Genomic DNA, 18594 nt, shown 5'->3' on the forward strand with positions numbered 1-18594 from the left:
CACTTGTTATTTTTAAAATGTACATTTACAATTTGGTCATATAGTAGAGGCTCTTCTCCAGAGTGACTCACAGTCAGGTCATTCAACTAAGGTAGATTTTTTTTAAACATCACAGTCTTAGCAATTTAAGTTTTTTTTGTTACAATTACTGAGAATGTTGTTGTAGTTAAGGCCTCTACTTGCAAATGTATTTTGAAAATCCAAAATACTTAAAATACCTGTATTTTATCTAAATAAAATACTTAGTAAAAGTATCTATTATTTTATTTGAATCATTTGGTCTGTCAGGTATTTTGTATTTGTAACAAGATACTTTTAGATGTAGCTTGGCCCATCTCTGGTCATAACTAGGGACTGAAGGGTTTTTTCTGACCATGTCACCAAACCAGTAAAAACTCCAGGTCCTGAATAAAGCTATATCAATGAGGACAGAGAGTTTTTCCTGGTCTGACATTTTAGGTGCTTATAACTCTGAAATCCTTCCATATTGTTTGCTCTGATGAAAGATTTAGTATAAGGCTACAGACTAAACCTTTTACTATTCAACAAACCAAATAATGTGGAATGTTTTCAGAGTTTTTCAAAGAAGCGAAGCAATGAAAGGACATGGTTGGAGTTGTTGATCAGACATCCGCCTGCATTCAACACAGTCCTCGAAGGTTCACCTGCGATCTCCCTCTTTTTCTCTCTCCCTCTCTCATTTGGAATATCTTCCTCTCTCTCTCTCATGCTTTCTTTTTAGCTATCTCTGTCTGGAACTGAAGACATCTTGTGGCTTCTAATCTCTATCACAGGCAGACAGTATTTGTTGTTGCTATTATTGTGAAAGTTGAAAGTTATATTGTGTCCATAATGTATTTTAAGATTATACTGCCTCAAAGAACGTGATATTCAAAGTCTGAGTGGCATTTCACTTAACAGCAAGTGTTTGGCAATATTGAGCCCCTTGGCATTTGAAATTGAGATTTGTAATTCAGGTTGTGTCTAGAGACAGAGTTAACCCATACTTGGACATAATTCTCAGTCTAGGGCTGTTAGAATCGATATTTGATTTGATTGAATAGATTCCCATGTGTTTGTAAAATCTGCAAGCCAATCCTTTAAAGGGCCAATCCTTAACTGAAAGCCGTGTCCCTGCCTCTGTTTTGATAAAAAGCTGCGGGATGGGCCTGGAGAAATGTAACCACTCAAATTCATAGACAGAGCTATGGATGCAAGTCATGACCATCCAATATATCACAATTATAGCTCTAAGCATTGTTTGAGGGTATACAATGTTTGTTTACATTTACAAAACAAGCTTATATTTTGGGTTCTGAAGGGGTATGACAGTTGTAGGATCTTAATTTGAGCTAGTTTGCAACAGTAGGAAATATAATCCTGCAGCAACAGGAAACGTAAATTATGTGGATTAAAATTAATGGACATTTTTACAAAAAAGGGAAAATCAAGTCTTAAATTTCAGAGTGGAAGCCTTTTTAAACCTCAAATACACTGCAAAGTTGCATTTCCATTTTTTTATCAACAAAATACTATCAAATTTAGATCCTACATCTGTATAAGTTATATTTTTCAAGAATCATATATACATACACATATACACAGTTTACATATAAACTCAGCAAAAAAAGAAACGTCCTCTCACTGTCAACTGCGTTTATTTTCAGCAAATTTAACATGTTTAAATATTTGTATGAACATAACAAGATTGAACAACTGAGACATAAACTGAACAGGTTCCACAGACGTGACCAACAGAAATGGAATAATCTGTCCCTGAACAAAAGAGGGGGGGTCAAAATCAAAAGTAACAGTCAGTATCTGGTATGGCCACCAGCTGCATTAAGTACTAAAGTGCATCTCCTCCTCATGGACTGCACCAGATTTGCCAGTTCTTGCTGTGAGATGTTACCCCACTCTTCCACCAAGGCACCTGCAAGTTCCCGGACATTTCTGGGGAGAATGGCCCTAGCCCTCATCCTCTGATCCAACAGGTTCCAGACGTGCTTAATGGGATTGAGATCCGGGCTCTTCGCTGGCCATTGCAGAACACTGACATTCCTGTCTTGCAGGAAATCACGCACAGAACGAACAGTATGGCTGGTGGCATTGTCGTGCTGGAGGGTCAGGATCAACCTGCAGGAAGGGTACCACATGAGGGAGGAGGATGTCTTCCCTGTAACGCACAGCATTGATTGCCTGCAATGACAACAAGCTCAGTCCGATGATGCTGTGACACATGACTGACCCTCCACCTCCAAATCGATCCCGCTCCAGAGTACAGGTCTCGGTGTAACGCTCATTCCTTCGACAAAAAACACAAATCCGACCATCACTCCTGGTGAGACAAAACCGCGACTTATCAGTGAAGAGCGCTTTTTGCCAGTCCTGTCTGGTCCAGCGACAGTGGGTCTGTGTCCATAGGTGACGTTGTTGCCGGTGATGTCTGGTGAGGACCTGCCTTACAACAGGCCTACAAGCCCTCAGTCCAGCCTCTCTCAGCCTATTGCGTACAGTCTGAGCACTGATGGAGGGATTGTGCGTTCCTGGTGTAACTCGGGCAGTTGTTGTTGCCATCCTGTACCTGTCCCGCAGGTGTGATGTTCGGATGTACCGATCCTGTGCAGATGTTGTTACACGTGGTCTGCCTCTGCGAGGACGAACAACTGTCCATCCGGTCTCCCTGTAGCGCTGTCTTAGGCATCTCACAGTACGGACATTGCAATTTATTGCCCTGGCCACATCTGCAGTTCTCATGCCTCCTTGCAGCATGCCTAAGGCACGTTCACACAGGTGAGCAGGGACCCTGGGCATCTTTCTTTTGGTGTTTTTCAGAGTCAGTAGAAAGGCCTCTTTAGTGTCCTAAGTTTTCATAACTGTGACCTTAATTGCCTACCGTCTGTAAGCTGTTAGTGTCTTAATGACCGTTCCACAGGGGCATGTTCATTAACTGTTTATGGTTCATTGAACAAGCATGGGAAACAGTGTTTAAACCCTTTACAATGAAGATCTGTTAAGTTATTTGGATTTTTACAAATTATCTTTGAAAGACAGTGTCCTGAAAAATAACGTATATTATTTTGCTGAGTTTATATACTACATATATATTATATATTTATATATATACACACATATATATACACACACATATACACACAGATATATATATATATATATATATATATATATATATATACACATACAGTTGAAGTCGGAAGTTTACATACACCTTAACCAAATACATTTTAACTCAGTTTTTCACAATTCCTGACATTTAATCCTAGTAAACAATTCCCTGTCTTAGGTCAGTTAGGACCACCGCTTTATTTTAAGAACGTAAAATGTCAGAATAATAGTAGAGAGAATGATTTATTTCAGCTTTATTTATTTTGTCACATTCCCAGTGGGTCAGACGTTTTTGGGTAGCCTTCTACAAGCTTCCCACAATAAGTTGGGTGAATTTTGGCCCATTCCACCTGACGGAGCTGGTGTAACTGAGTCAGGTTTGTAGGCCTCCTTGCTCGCACAAGCTTTTTCAGTTCTGCCCACAAATTTTCCATAGGATTGAGGTCAGGGCTTTGTGACGGCCACTCCAATACCTTGACTTTGCTGTCCTTAAGCCATTTTGCCACAACTTTGGAAGTATGCTTGGGGTCAAAGTACATTTGGAAGACCCATTTGCGACCAAGCTTTAACTTCCTGACTGATGTCTTGAGATGTTGCTTTATTATATCCACATCATTTTCCTGCCTCATGATGCCATCGGCTGCGTGGTCCCATGGTGTTTATACTTGTGTACTATTGTTTGTACAGATGAACGTGGTACCTTCAGGCGTTTGAAAATTGCTCCCAAGGATGAACCAGACTTGTGGAGGTCTACAATTCTTTTTCTGAGGTCTTGGCTGATTTATTTGGATTTTCCCATGATGTCAAGCAGAGGCACTGAGTTTGAAGGTAGGCCTTGAAATACATCCACAGGTACACTTCCAATTGACTCAAATGATGTCAATTAGCCTATCAGAATCTTCTAAAGCCATGACATCATTTTCTGGAATTTTCCAAGCTGTTTAAAGGCACAGTCAACTTAGTGTATGTAAACTTCAGAACCACTGGAATTGTGATACAGTGAATTATAAGTGAAATAAAATCTGTCTGTTAACAATTGTTGGGAAAATGACTTGTGTCATGCACAAAGTAGATGTCCTAACCAACTTGCCAAAACTATAGTTTGTTGACAAGAAATTTGTGGAGTGATTGAAAAATGAGTTTTAATGACTCCATCTTGAGTGTATGTAAACTTCCGACTTCAACTGTATATATATACATACAGTACCAGTCAAAAGTTTGGACACACCTACTCATTACACATATTTTCTACATTGTAGTATAATAGTGAAGACATCAACATTATAAAATAACACATATGGATTCACGTAGTAACCAAAAAAGTGGTAAACAAATCAAAATGGGTTTTAGATTTTTTATTCTTCAAAGTAGGCACCCTTTGCCTTGATGGCAGCTTTGCACACGCTTGGCATTCTCTCAACCGGCTTCACCTGGAATGTTTTTCCAACAGTCTTGAAGGAGTTGTTGGCTGCTTTCCCTTCAGTCTGCGGTCCAACTCATCCCAAACCATTTCAATTGGGTTGAGGTTGGGTGATTGCGGAGGCCAGGTCATCTGATGCAGCACTCCGTCACTCTCCTTCTTGGTCAAATAGCCCTCACACAGCTTGGAGGTGTGTTGAGTCATTGTCCTGTTGAAAAACAAAGGATAGCCCCACTAAGTGCAAACCAGATGGGATGACGTATCGCTGCAGAATGCTGTGGTAGCCATGCTGGTTAAGTGTGCGGTTAAGTGTGCTTTGAATTCTAAATAAATCACTGACAGTTTCACCAGCAAAGCACCACCACACCATCACACCTCCTCTTCCTCCATGCTTCACGGTGGGAACCACACATGCGGAGATCATCTGTTCACCTACTCTGCGTCTCACAAAGACACGGTGGTTGGAACCAAAAATCTCAAATTTGGACTCATCAGACCAAAGGGCAGATTCCCACCAGTCGAATGCCCATTGCTCGTGTTTCTTGGCCAAAGCAAGTATTTTCTTCTTGTTTGTCACACCCTGACCTTAGAGAGACTTTTTTATTCTTTATTTGGTTAGGTCAGGGTGTGACTTGGGTGGGCAAATCTATGTTTCTATTTCTTTGTTGGCCTAGTATGGTTCCCAATCAGAGGCAGCTGTTTATCATTGTCTCTGATTGGGGATCATACTTAGGCAGCCCTTTTTCCCACCTTCAGTTGTGGGATCTTGTTTGTGTGTAGTTGCATTCTGCACTGCATATAGCTTTACGTTCGTTTTTGTATTTTGTTGTTTTTCGGTGTCATTTTAATAAAAGAAAAATGTACGACTACCACGCTGCACCTTGGTCTCATTCCAACAACGAACGTAACATTGTTCCCCTTCAGTAGTGGCAATTTGACCATGAAGGCCTGATTCACGCAGTCTCCTCTGAACAGTTGATGTTAAGATGTGTCTGTTACTTGAACTCACTGAAGCATTTATTTGAGCTGCAATTTCTGAGGCTGGGAACTCTAATGAACTTAACCTCTGCCGCAGAGATAATTCTGGGTCTTCCTTTCCTGTGGTGGTCCTCATGAGAGCCAGTTTTATCATAGAACTTGATGGTTTTTGCGACTGCACTTAAAGAAACTTCAAAAGTTCTTGAAATTTTGCAGATTAACATAACTTCATGTCTCAAAGTAATAATGGACTGTTGTTTCTCTTTGCTTATTTGAGCTGTTCTTGCCATAAAATGGACTTGGTCTTTTACCAAATGGGGCTATCTTCTGTATACCTCCCCTATCTTGTCACAACACAACTGATGGGCTCAAACGCATTAAGAAGGAAAAAAATTCCACAAATTCCTTTTAACAAGGCACACCTGTTGATTGAAATGCATTCCAGGTGACTAACTTATGGTTGAGAGAATGCCAAGAGTGTGCAAAGCTGTCACCAAGACAAAGGGTGGCTACTTTGAAGAATCTCAAATATAAAATATTAATTACGGCCCATTTCAAGTTTTCATAACAATCGGTAATCTGCCTTTTTGGATGCCGATTATGGCCGATTACATTGCAACCCACGAGGAAACTGCGTGGCAGGCTGACCACCTGTTACGCGAGTGCAGCGTCTTAAGGACCTTGTGGCTGCAAGGAGCCAAGGTAAGTTGCTAGCTAGCATTAAACTTATCTTATAAAAAACAATACATTTTCACATAATCACTAGTTAACTACACATGGTTGATATTACTAGGTTAACTAGCTTGTCCTGCGTTGCATATAATCAATGCGGTGCCTGTTAATTTGTCATCGAATCACAGCCTACTTCAACTTCGCCAAACGGGTGATGATTTAACAAAATCGCATTTGCGAAAAAAGCACAATCGTTGCACAAATGTACCTAACCATGAACATCAATGCCTTTCTTAAAATCAATACACAGAAATATATATTTTTTAAACTGCATATTTAGTTAAAATAAATTAATGTTAAAAGGAAATATTAACTAGGGAAATTGTGTCACTTCTCTTGCGTTCAGTGCAAGCAGAGTCAGCGTATATGCAACAATTTGGGCCGCCTGGCTCATTCTTCCTAAGATCGTAATTAATTCGTCCGAATTTTACATAATTATGACATAACGATGAAGGTTGTGCAATGTAACAGCAATATTTAGACTTAGGGTTGCCACCCATTGGATAAAATACGGAACGGTTCCGTATTTCACTGAAAGAATAAACGTTTTGTTTTTTAAATATGTCACGCCTTGACCATAGAGAGCTGTTTATTCTCTGTTGGTTGGGGCATGATAGTGACTAGGGTGGGTCATCTAGGTGTTTAATGGTTTATGTTGGCCTGGTATGGTTTCCAATCAGAGACAGCTGTTTATCGTTGTCTCTGATTGGGGATCATATTTAGGCAGCCATTTTCTTTTTGTGTTTTGTGGGATCTTGTCTACAGATAGGTGCCTGTGTGCACACCAGTAGCGTCACGTTTCGTTTGTGCTTTTGTTTGGTGAGTTTCTGTTAATTAAAAGATGTGGAACTCTACGCACGCTGCGCCTTGGTCTGATTATTACGACGAACGTGACAAATGATAGTTTCCGGATTTGACCATGTTAATGACCAAAGGCTCGTATTTCTGTGTTTATTATAATTAAGTCTATGATTTGATAGAGCAGTCTGACTGAGTGGTGGTAGGCAGCAGCAGGCTCGTAAGCATTCATTCAAACAGCACTTTCCTGCGTTTGCCAGCAGCTCTTAGCAATGCTTGAAGCACAGAGCTGTTTATGACTTCAAGCCTATCAACTCCCGAGATTAGGCTGGCAATACTAAAGTGCCTATAAGAACATCCAATAATCAAAGGTATATGAAATATAAATGGTATAGAAAGAAATAGTTGGTGCGTCATAATTCCTATAACTACAACCTAAAACTTCTTAACTGGGAATATTGAACCACCAGCTTTCATATGTTCTCATGTTCTGAGCAAGGAACTTAAACGTTAGCTTCTTTACATGGCACATATTGCACTTTTACTTTCTTCTCCAACACTGTGTTTTTGCATTATTTAAAACAAATTGAACATATTTCATTATTTATTTGAGACTAAATAGATTTTATTTATGTATTATATTAAAATAAAAGTTTGTTGTTCATTCAGTATTGTTGTAATTGTCATTATTACAAATATATAAATATCGGCCGATTAATCGGTATCGGCTTTTTTGGTCCTCCAATAATCGGTATCGGTATCAGCGTTGAAAAATCATATTCCGTCAACCTCTACTATGTACGGCTGCTAGGCCATGTAAACCCATTTCATGAAGTTCCCGACAAACAGTTATTGTGCTGACGTTGCTTCCAGAGGCAGTTTGGAACTCAGTAGTGAGTGTTGCAACTGAAGACAGATGATTTTTACGCACTACGGTCTTCAGCACTCAGCGGTCCCATTTTGTGAACTTGTGTGGCCTACCACTTCATGGCTGAGCTGTTGTTGCCCCTAGATGTTTCCACTTCACAATAACAGAACCTACAGTTCACTGGGGCAGCTCTAGCAGGGCAGAAATTTGACGAACTGGCTTGTTGGAAAGGTATCCTATGACGGTGTCACGTTGAAAGTCACTCAGCTTTTCAGTAAGGCCATTATACTGCCAATGTTTGTCTATGGAGATTGCATGGCTGTGTGCTTGATTTTATACACCTGTCAGTAATGGGTGCGGTTGGAATAGTCAAATCCACTCATTTGAAGGAGTGTCCACATACTTTTGTATATACAGGGCACCTTTTATTCATTTATAAGTCAAGAAATTGATGTAGCAACTGCAGATTGCTGCTTTAAATGGCAAAAAAAAACTGTGGTAAGCCATAGTCCATTATTTTACATGTCTGGATACTCTAAATATGAATCTACATTTTCATTAGTGCAATTCAGAAAGCATTTCAAAATTGGACCCAAAAAGCACCAATCACATTACATTAAAATACAAAACTGTGCGCCACCTGTAGTGACCTGGCCTTAAAAAAACCACACAAAAAACGAACAGCCTTGCCTTTCCTGCAAGAACACTTGCACTTGTCTGTTCATACTAGCACTGACTTTGCTGATAGCAGCGTTATTGAGGCAAGTTTTAATTATGACTGTGATACGTGGTTGTTACCTAGCTAGCTACCTTAAGATGAATGCACTAACTGTAAGTCGCTCAGTTGGTAAAGCAAGGCACTTGCAATGTCAGGGTTGTAGGTTTGTTTCCCAAGGGGGACCAGATTGAAAAAGTATGAAAATGCACTCACTGCTGTAAGTCGCTCCGGATAAGAGCGTCTGTAAAAAGTTCATCTATAAAAGCATCTGCTAATTGTCTGAAATGTACATTTCAACCCAATCACTATAACATCATCAGTCTGTTCTGGTGAGGTGTGTGTGTGTGTGTGGTCATGTGTGTTATTATACTGAACTAAAATATAAGCGCAACATGCAACAATTGTATAGATTTTACTGAGTTACAGTTAATCAGTTAATTTAAATAAATAAATTAGGCTGGATTTCACATGACTGGGAATACAGATATGCATTTGTTGGTCACAGATACCTTAACAAACCAATCAGTATCTGGTCTGACCACCATTTGCATCATGCAGCGTGACACATCTCCTTCACATAGAGTTGATCAGGCTGTTGATTGTGGCCTGTGAAATGTTGTCCAACTCCTCTTCAATGGTTGTGTGAAGTTACTGGATATTGACGGGAACTGGAGCACACTGTCGTACACGTCGATCCAGAGCATCCAAAAATGCTCAGTGGGTGACATGTCTGGTGAGTATGCAGGCAATGGAAGAACTGGGACATTTTCAGCTTCCAGGAATTGTGTACAGATCCTTGTGACATGAGACCGTCCATTATCATGTTGAAACATGAGGTGATGGCCGCGGATGAATGGCACGATAATGGGCATCAGGATTTCGTCAAGGAATTTCTGTGCATTCAAATTGCCATTGATTAGCAGTGAACGGAAAGTGATGCCTGTCCATACCATAACCCCACCTCCACCATGGGGCACTCTGTTCACAACATTGACATGAGCAAACCGCTCGCCCACCTGACGCCATACACATGTCTGCGGTTGTGACAACTGACAACTGACAAATTCTCTAAAACGACGTTGCAAGCGGCTTGTGGTAGAGAAATGAACATTAAATTCTCTGGCAACAGCTCTGGTGGACATTCCTGCAGTCAGCATGCCAATTGCATGCTCCCTCAAAACTTGAGACAGCTGTGGCATTGTGTTGTTTGACAAACTGCACATTTTAGAGTGGCCTTTTATTGTCCCCAGCACATGGTGCACCTGTGCAATGATCACGCTTAATCAGCATCTTGATATGTGACACCTGTCAGGTGGATGTCTTATCTTGGCAAAGGAGAAATGCTCACTAACAGGGATGCAAACAAATTTGTGCACAAAATTTGAGAGGAATAAGCTTTTTGTGCGTATGGAAAATTTGTGTGATCTTTTATTTCAGCTCATGAAACATGGGACCAACCACATGTTGCGTTTATATTTTTTGTACAGTGTTGTAACACCTCACCAGAACAGGCTGATGATGTCACAATGAATGGGTTGACATACAGTACACACAGGGATTAAGGCTAGGTCACTAATGGTGAGTTCTATTGTGTTATTCTGACCCTCTCACATCATCTGTCTCGTGTCAGGTCCTTTGTCATGCTAGAGTGGCATTTTTATTAACCACTCACCCACTGAAGTTGTTTTTCATTGAACAGGAATAGCCATTACAAATGCTCAAGTACAGTTCAAGCACAGGTAGGTCATTGGCCACTTGATATTCCGCTGTGTTGTGCATTTTTTATTATTATTATCGCTTTTTTGTGTTCCAAATGTAATGGTTGCTAAGAGAGATCATGCTATCATAATTTAAATAAACATTTCTAGGACAATTTTGAATCTGTATAATGTGTCACGCCCTGACCATAGAGAGCCCTTGGTTCTCTATGGTGTAGTAGGTCAGGGCGTGACTAGAGGGTGTTCTAGCTCAATATTTCTATGTTGGTGTTTTGTATGGTTCCCAATTAGAGGCAGCTGGTATACGTTGCCTCTAATTGGGAATCATATTTAGGTAGCCATTTTTTCCACCTGTGTTTTGAGGGATATTGTTTTGTGTTTGTGCATGTGCACCACTACTTTCACGTTTCGTTATTGGTTTATTGTTTTTGTTTGAAGTTTCACCGTAATAAAGATGTGGAACTTCAATCACGCTGCGCCTTGGTCCGCTCATTACGACGATCGTGACAGAATGCCTATATGATCCAAAACAGATAAGCCTATAGTCTATATGTTGTAGGCTAACTATATAGACGCTGGGTTGTTTAACAACAAAACCAATGTGTGTGCAACTTTGGGACAAAACTGTCAACTCCAAAGGATTATTGACAACGTGAACTATATTTAGTGTCCAAATGTTTATTGAAAACATAAATACATTTACACAATAAGCACTTGTGTCTCAAATACAACCTTACAGGTGTTGATTAGCTAGCTAGTGATTTTTTTTGCCACATTAGCATAGACATGATATAGGTAAAAACATCTTACAACAAAACATGGTTTCAAGAACAAGATACAACTAGCTGAAACATCCCACATGGCAGCTTCTTGTCATTGTTGCCATCTGACCATTCAGAATCATAACACATGGCCTTCTGCCCCATCGATACATGTGCATGTAAGTAAATGGCCCAGTGCACATCATTTTTGTGACGTTGTCAGGCAACCCATCTATGGGACAAGGCCCAGGTAAAATGGATACTCAATATAATCTGTGGTAACAATTGTGTGTCTATCAAATGGCGCCCGGAGATCCGAGTTCAGGGCCTTGGAGAGACACCACAACTGAGTGTAAGAAAAGCGCTAAACGAGAGTTCAGCTCCACCACTGGTGAAGAGCGTCACACAAAGTGGACCCCTGTGGATTCTAAACGAGTAGACTGACAAGTCTTTACATGGCCCCAGTTGCATTTGCATATAATACAATTATTTTTCTATGCTTACAGTCATGAAAGATTAAATTGCAATGAATTGCATTAATCATAACCTTTGGGGCACGGTGCTGCTAGTGACATTTAAATGTCAAGAAGAAAGGAGACTAGAGGAAGATTGGCGTTCTTTAACAAGTTTTAATATCAAGTGCACAAGTACAGTGAACTGCCTTTCATGCAAGCTCTAAAGCCAATAATGCAGTAATAAATATCAATGTAGTACTAAAAATAACAAGGTAGGACAAAAAAAGAAGAGGAATTCAAATAAAAAATAAGAAAAACACGAGAAAGTAAGAAGCCATATACAGGGTCAGTTCCAATATCATATTTACAGTGTGGAGGGATACTGGAGAGATAGAGGTAGATAGGTATAGGGGTAATGTGACTAGGCATCAGGATATATGATAACACAGAGTAGCAGCAGTGTAAATGAAGATTGTATGTGAGTGTGCGTGCATGTTATGTGTGTGTTGGAGTGTCAGTGTGCGTGAGTGTTTAGAGTCATGTGAGTGAGCATGATTGAATCTGTTGGGGCTGTATGCAATTTGGACTGGGTCTAGGGTGACTGGGAGGATGGAGTTGAGGTGTGCAATACCAGCTTTTCAAAACACTTCATGATTGCAGATGTGAGTGCTACAGGGTGTTAATCATGAAGCCTTAAGAGTTCTTCTGAACAGGACTAATGGTGATCATTTTAAAACACGTGGAGATGACAGACTAGGACAAGGTTGAAAATGACCGTGAAAATACCTGCCAGCTGATCTGTGCATGCCCCGAAAATGTGACCTGGCACTTAGAGCATGGAACTGATTGACAGAGCAAGGTTTGGGCATGAGGAGAACACAGTCTCCCGCTAACATAATCTCTAGACACTTAATTAAGTAGGCCTACAGACTGGTGTTGCAGATGGCTATATTTATTTTTGCAACAGCAACCCTACTTCCCGCAGCTATGCACACAGCACAGGTATGAGAGCGAGAGCGAGAGCGGAGAGCGAGAGCGAGAACAAGAGAGAGAGAGAGAGATGCAACCCCATCCATTAATTTGGAGCTAGGGTGATATTCATTTCTGGCTACGTTCCATTCCAAAAACGTTCCATTTCTCATCTGCCCTCTTCCACTCACTTTCCATTCACTGATCAGATTCAGTAGCTTAAGTAAGAACAATTGTTCCAGTCAAAAGAGTTAGCTGTCATCTATCCATTCCTGTCAAATGTAGGTGTCACGCCCTGACCTTAGAGAGCCTTTTTATGTCTCTATTTGGTTTGGTCAGGGTGTGATTTGGGGTGGGCATTCTATGTTCTTTATTTCTATGATTTGCGATTCTATGTTTTGGCCGGGTATGGTTCTCAATCAGGGACTGCTGTCTATCGTTGTCTCTGATTGGGAATCATACTTAGGCAGCTTGTTTTGCCACTTTAAGTTGTGGGATGTTGTTTTTGTTAGCTCTGGTGAGCCTTCAAGACGTTACTGTCGTTGTTCTTTTGTTGTTTTGTTTGGTGTTCGGTTTTTTAAATAAAGAAGCATGAACACGTACCACGCTGCACCTTGGTCTCATCCTTCCGACGACGGCCGTTACAGTAGGAGAGGGAACGAGGACAAAGAGGAGGCCAGGTATGAGAACAAGCGCGGGATAGTGCAGCTCCTGCTTCCTCTAGTCACACAGATAACTATGGCATTGGGCAGGGTCCGAGTGAACGTACTGCGCGCGCTCCAGTCGAGTAATATCGAGGAGGACCGCACTTCGGTGGCGAAATGTGTATACTGTTTTTCTGTTAAATGCCTGGGTATTGGACTATTATGGTCTCTTTCGGCAAGGCGACAACTAACTCTAGATGTATGGGTGAAATCCCAATCTCACAACTAGAACAGGGGCGGAGCGCAGAGCATCTCTCTGGGTCTCACCTGTGTGCGTGTCTGAATTGGACACACAGCGCAAACGATGTGAGAACAAGCGGGAGATGAATCTAACGAATTCTTACTCCAATTTTGGACATTCATTTTCAACGAATCTTTCACTTTTGGGACCTCAACATGAGCACAACAACTGGAGTTTACAGGAGGATACCAACCCCTACCCGGACTTGTTCTTATTTTCGGGACACGAACCGAGCACCATCGTGTTGGTGGTTATGTACTCTCTGTCCTTCCTCACGGGGCTCGGAGGGAACATTATGGCTCTCCTGGTCCTCACCCGAAAGAGGACGGGTCTGGCGGGAGTGTCGGCGACCCGCAGACTGCTGGTGAACTTAGCGGTGTGTGACATGATGGTGGTGTGTGTGTGCATGCCAGTTAACCTGGGACTCCAGGTCTACAACGCCTGGGTGTTCGGTGAGTTTCTGTGCCGCACCGTGCCGTTCGTTCAAGCGGTATCGGTGTCTGCGAGCGTCCTGAGCCTGGCTGTGATCAGTCTGAACCGCTACTACAGCGTGCACAATCCTCTCCACGCCCGTTTTTTTTTTACCGGGCGGCGGATACTGTGTATGATCTGTGTGGTGTGGAGCTTGTCGTCGGGGCTGTGCATACCGCTCCTCTTCATGAACACCACCCAGACTCTGTCGCTGCTGGACATCACCGTCACTGTGTGCGTGGAGAGCTGGAACGAAGTCAAACTGAAACAGAGATATAGCTTCCTGCTCTTTTGCTCTCTCTACGGCTTTCCGGTGTTGTTTAACCTGGTTATAAGCGTGCTGACCGGCTGGAAGCTGTGGGGCACCGATGACAAACGGACGCAAGATTCAAATACATTTGGCGTTAAGCTATCACAGTCCCGCCTCAAAGTACGTAAAAGGATAGCCAAGATGGTGCTGTCACTAGTTGTGCTTTTCACACTGTCCTGGTTACCTCTGTATGTAGTGGACATATGGTTAGACTTGAACATGACTGCATCTTTAAAGAATGAGGATGATGTGAACCAGGTCAACCACGAGTGGATTCTTCACGGGAGACCATTTGCGCTATGGCTGGGTCTGACCAACTCTGCTCTCAACCCGCTCTGTTATTGTTTCGTGGGGAACTTGCACAGGTCTGCGAAACGGTTCAGGAAAAGCTACCGACTGAAACTGTCGTCAGTGTTCAGTCTGTTGCCACAGCAGTCCTCCATGACTATGGGCAGCATCTCAGTGCCCAAAGTCGTGCCATACAGCAGGGCGCAATCGGTGAATCGCAGCGCAGAGATGGGCGCATCGAGCAAGTACGCCAATTTAGGCGACAAACTAACCAGGAGCAAGAGCCTGTCCTCTGTGACAGCGTGTGAGACTGTTTTCGACTGATTGACAGAGACAACTACCTGGTTACAGGGTGAAGGTCACAGTTATTTCTCCAATGTACTGGAAAGCGTTCATCCTACAGTTCAAAATGAGATATTCTGTGAAAATCTGTCCCTTTTTCAACGCAACCTCCAAAGCAAATGGAGATATTTGCCATAAATGCAAGGAACAGATTACAATGTTGCCCTTATAATTATGAAGTGTGGTGTTGTCTGTATTATGGAGTGTGTTGCCGCTTTAAAACGGCCGATGATTCTAGGATTGTTGAAGAATCAAAAGGACAATGTAAATGATGAGCATGAGGTCCTATACCTGATTTTTTGGGGACTTGGCTTCACTGAATCCAATTTCAAACAGGCTATTTGATGTTGTTTTCATGTGTACAAAATAATGTGCATCTCATTCGATTGTGCATAATAGGCTAGTTGTCTTTATATAGTGATCCAAAATGATTAATGTATACAATGTATAAACTCCCTGTTTAAATACTCGAATATATTTAATTTACCCTCAAGTCCTATGAAGTAGAACTCATCCATCAACATTCAATTCCAAGTCAACGAAATGAGCTGTATCCAAAACTTAAATCGTGCCAATTATAAAAACCATTATGTTAGTAGTTCAATTATAAGGCTACATTGTATGACTATAATTCTGTAGTTATTCGTCCAAGTCCATTCAAATTGCTTCCATAATTGTTAAATTAGAGAACTGTAGGACCATCAAATTTTATATTCCTAGTTATTATTCCAAGTCCATTTAATTTGCCTTCATAGATGGTATAGATTGATATCTCCATTCATCCTTACTCTGGCAAGGCTGTGACGCATGTCTTTTGGCAGACTGATCGCTCCCTGCTGATTGGCACCATTATGAGTCGAGTTGGCTCCTTGGCAGAGTGGGATGGGGCCCCGCGGGTGGCCGGGACACGGAGCCTGATTTCCAGATTAAAAATGGTACTGCTGAGACGGCCCGAACCCGCTGCCCACCTGTAGGTGACTACAGAGCCCTGGCACCAAAATCAATCTCCTGCCATCTGCAGTTACTGAAGCCTGATGTATCTCCACACAACATGGAAGATCCCTGGATATATTGTAAAAGTTTTACTTAAAAGCCATTTTGGTTCTTTGAAGGTTGACGGATACACTTATAGCCCGCCCGCCGCATTAAGGTGCCTCCAACCTCCTGTGAATTACTGATTGTCTGCAATGGTTTTGACAGAGACATGAGAGAGAGAAGGGACCTTAGATTACATTAACGAAGCCTTCCTTCATGGACTCTCACAACCCTTCAAGCTTCTCTTCCTCAGTGTTTCTGTAAGGCTTTGATCACTGCAAGATAGTTTAGCCAAGTGAGTATTTTAGTGCATGTGAGATATATCAGTGTTCCTTTGAGAATTTGATTCATATTTAAAAAGAATCGGTAACCATTCCACATGTTGACAAAATAAAATACGCTAGACAAGGTGGGATCTTTTTGTGTCGGTAAAATGAATTATGCGAGAAATGTCGGTGGAAACGCTTTTATGCGCAAATATTGATATTATAACCATAATTTCCAAGTAAACTTGCAGTCATGCGATGACATGTTGTGTGGTCCTCCCGACTCAGGAAACCATGCAGTTTATTAGGCTACAGATGCAATAATTTATGATGAACTTCACAGGGTGGTGAAAGTGCAAGGTTGAGGTTCCTTTCCAATAAATATCGAGGGTCTTATTCTGGGGACATGATGATCGATGCTTGGCTGCCATTTAACAAATAATAATATAATCTTATCATGTGGGCCAGGGTTTCTCAAACTCGCTCCTTGGGAACCCAAGGTGTGCACATTTTGGTTTTTGCCCTAGAATACACAGCTGATTCAAATAATCAACTAATCATCAAGTTTTGATTATTTGAATGTGCTGTGTAGTGTTAGGGAAAAAACCAAAAGGTGCACCCCTTGGGGTCCCGAGTTTGGGAAACGCTGATGTAGGCTATAGAGTACCACAGTCATAATACCCATAAAACCTAGCAGTCACACAAGGAAATGGTTCCATACATTTTTTCCATAGGGGATGTCAGAAACACTTCAAATAAGGCCTGTGTTTTGTGTAGGCTTACCCTGGCTTGCTGTTTTATCAATATATTTGCCTGTATTTATCCCCCCCCCCCCCCCCAATTTTTTAAAATGAAATTCTAATTAGCTGCTAATGTGGCTATCATAAAGAACTACAAATGCCATGTTGATGTGGACAAGACTGCCAAATCAAGGAAAAGGTAAGAATCTCTGGATTAACTATCTAATGTTAGCTACATTTATTAATGAATAAATTGGAAAAATGTATTTCCTGCTGAAGGTGATGTTATCTCCCAGTGTGTTTGAAAGCAGACCGAACTAGGTTTCCGCTAGGATTTTGCCTGTGCTTATAGCTGTATTCCATTTATTTTTACCCTATAAACTCCCTAGTCCTTGCCAATGACAAGCATACCCATAATGATGCAGCCACCACCATGCTTGCAAATATGAAGAGTGGATCTCAGTGATGTGTTGGATTTGAGCGGTTTCTCTGAGCGGTTTCCTTACTCTCCGCCAACTGAGTTAGGAAGGACGCTTGCATCTTTGATTGCATCAGTGACTGTGTGTATTGATACAAAGTGTAATTAATAACTTCACCATGCTCAAAGAGATATTCAATGGCAGCTTTTTTTTCCACCCATCTACCAGTTCTTTGCGAAGCATTGGAAAACCTCCCTGGTCTTTGTGGTTGATTCTGTTTTTGAAATTAACTGCTCAACTGAGGGACCTTACAGATAATTATACTGTATGTGTGGGGCACAGAGATGAGGTAGTCATTCAACAATCATGTTGCACAGAGTGAGTTGAATACTTATTGACTCAAGAAATGTCAACTTTTCATTTTTTATTAATATGTAAAATATTCTAAAACATAATACCACTTTGACATTATGGGGTATTGTGTGTTGGCCAGTGACACAATCTCAATTTAATACATTTTAAATTCAGGATGTAACAAAACAAAATGTGGAAAAAGTAAAAGGGTGTGAATACTTTCTGAAGGCAATGTAAGTGATGACTAATCAACCACATGAATACACATGAATATTTAGACCTTTCCCCTGTGGAAGGACTTACATTTAACCATGATTATGATACATTTCTGAAGATAGGACCTGACCCTGCAAAAGACTCTGTGGTTTGGAAAGAAAATGACATATCACAAACAAATCAAAACAATAAAGTCCTGGGAGGAAATAAGCATAGAATAGTGTTTCTAAACATTTTATGGGTCAGTGGTCGTTCTAGATAGGTCAATACCTCAGTCCCCTAGATGTTTTATGACGACTCTGCAGTTATTTGTGGAAGAAACAGATCAGTCAAGAGGGACAGGTAGAGGTAGAGATCCTTTTGTACTTGAACTATTTGCACACCGTTACAACACTGTATATGACATTTGAAATGTCTTTATTCTTTTGGAACGTCTGTGAATTACTGTTAATTGTTATTGTTTATTTCCCTTTTGTATATTATCTACTTCACTTGCTTTGGCAGTGTTAAATGTTTCCCATGCCAATAAATCCCTTATATTGGAATTTAATTGACTAGAAGACATGCAAATATAGAGGAAAGATGGGCGGCACAAGCAGAGAAGGGAGGGTTGAGAAAGACCAGTGAGTACAGACAGAACAACCTCCCCCACACACATATAACCA

The 18594-nt window shown here is 41.2% G+C and overlaps 1 protein-coding gene across 1 annotated transcript; it reads left to right on the forward strand.

Moving 5' to 3' along the window:
• Positions 1 to 12925: 12925 nt before the first annotated feature.
• LOC129828890 (gastrin/cholecystokinin type B receptor-like) lies at positions 12926 to 16596 on the forward strand. The gene has a single exon (XM_055890172.1). The coding sequence runs from the start codon at positions 13571 to 13573 to the stop codon at positions 14879 to 14881; it is 1311 nt and encodes a 436-aa protein (XP_055746147.1). The 5' UTR covers positions 12926 to 13570; the 3' UTR covers positions 14882 to 16596.
• Positions 16597 to 18594: the final 1998 nt, after the last annotated feature.

Source organism: Salvelinus fontinalis, chromosome 30, assembly GCF_029448725.1.
Source record: "Salvelinus fontinalis isolate EN_2023a chromosome 30, ASM2944872v1, whole genome shotgun sequence".
Lineage (NCBI taxonomy): Eukaryota > Metazoa > Chordata > Actinopteri > Salmoniformes > Salmonidae > Salvelinus > Salvelinus fontinalis.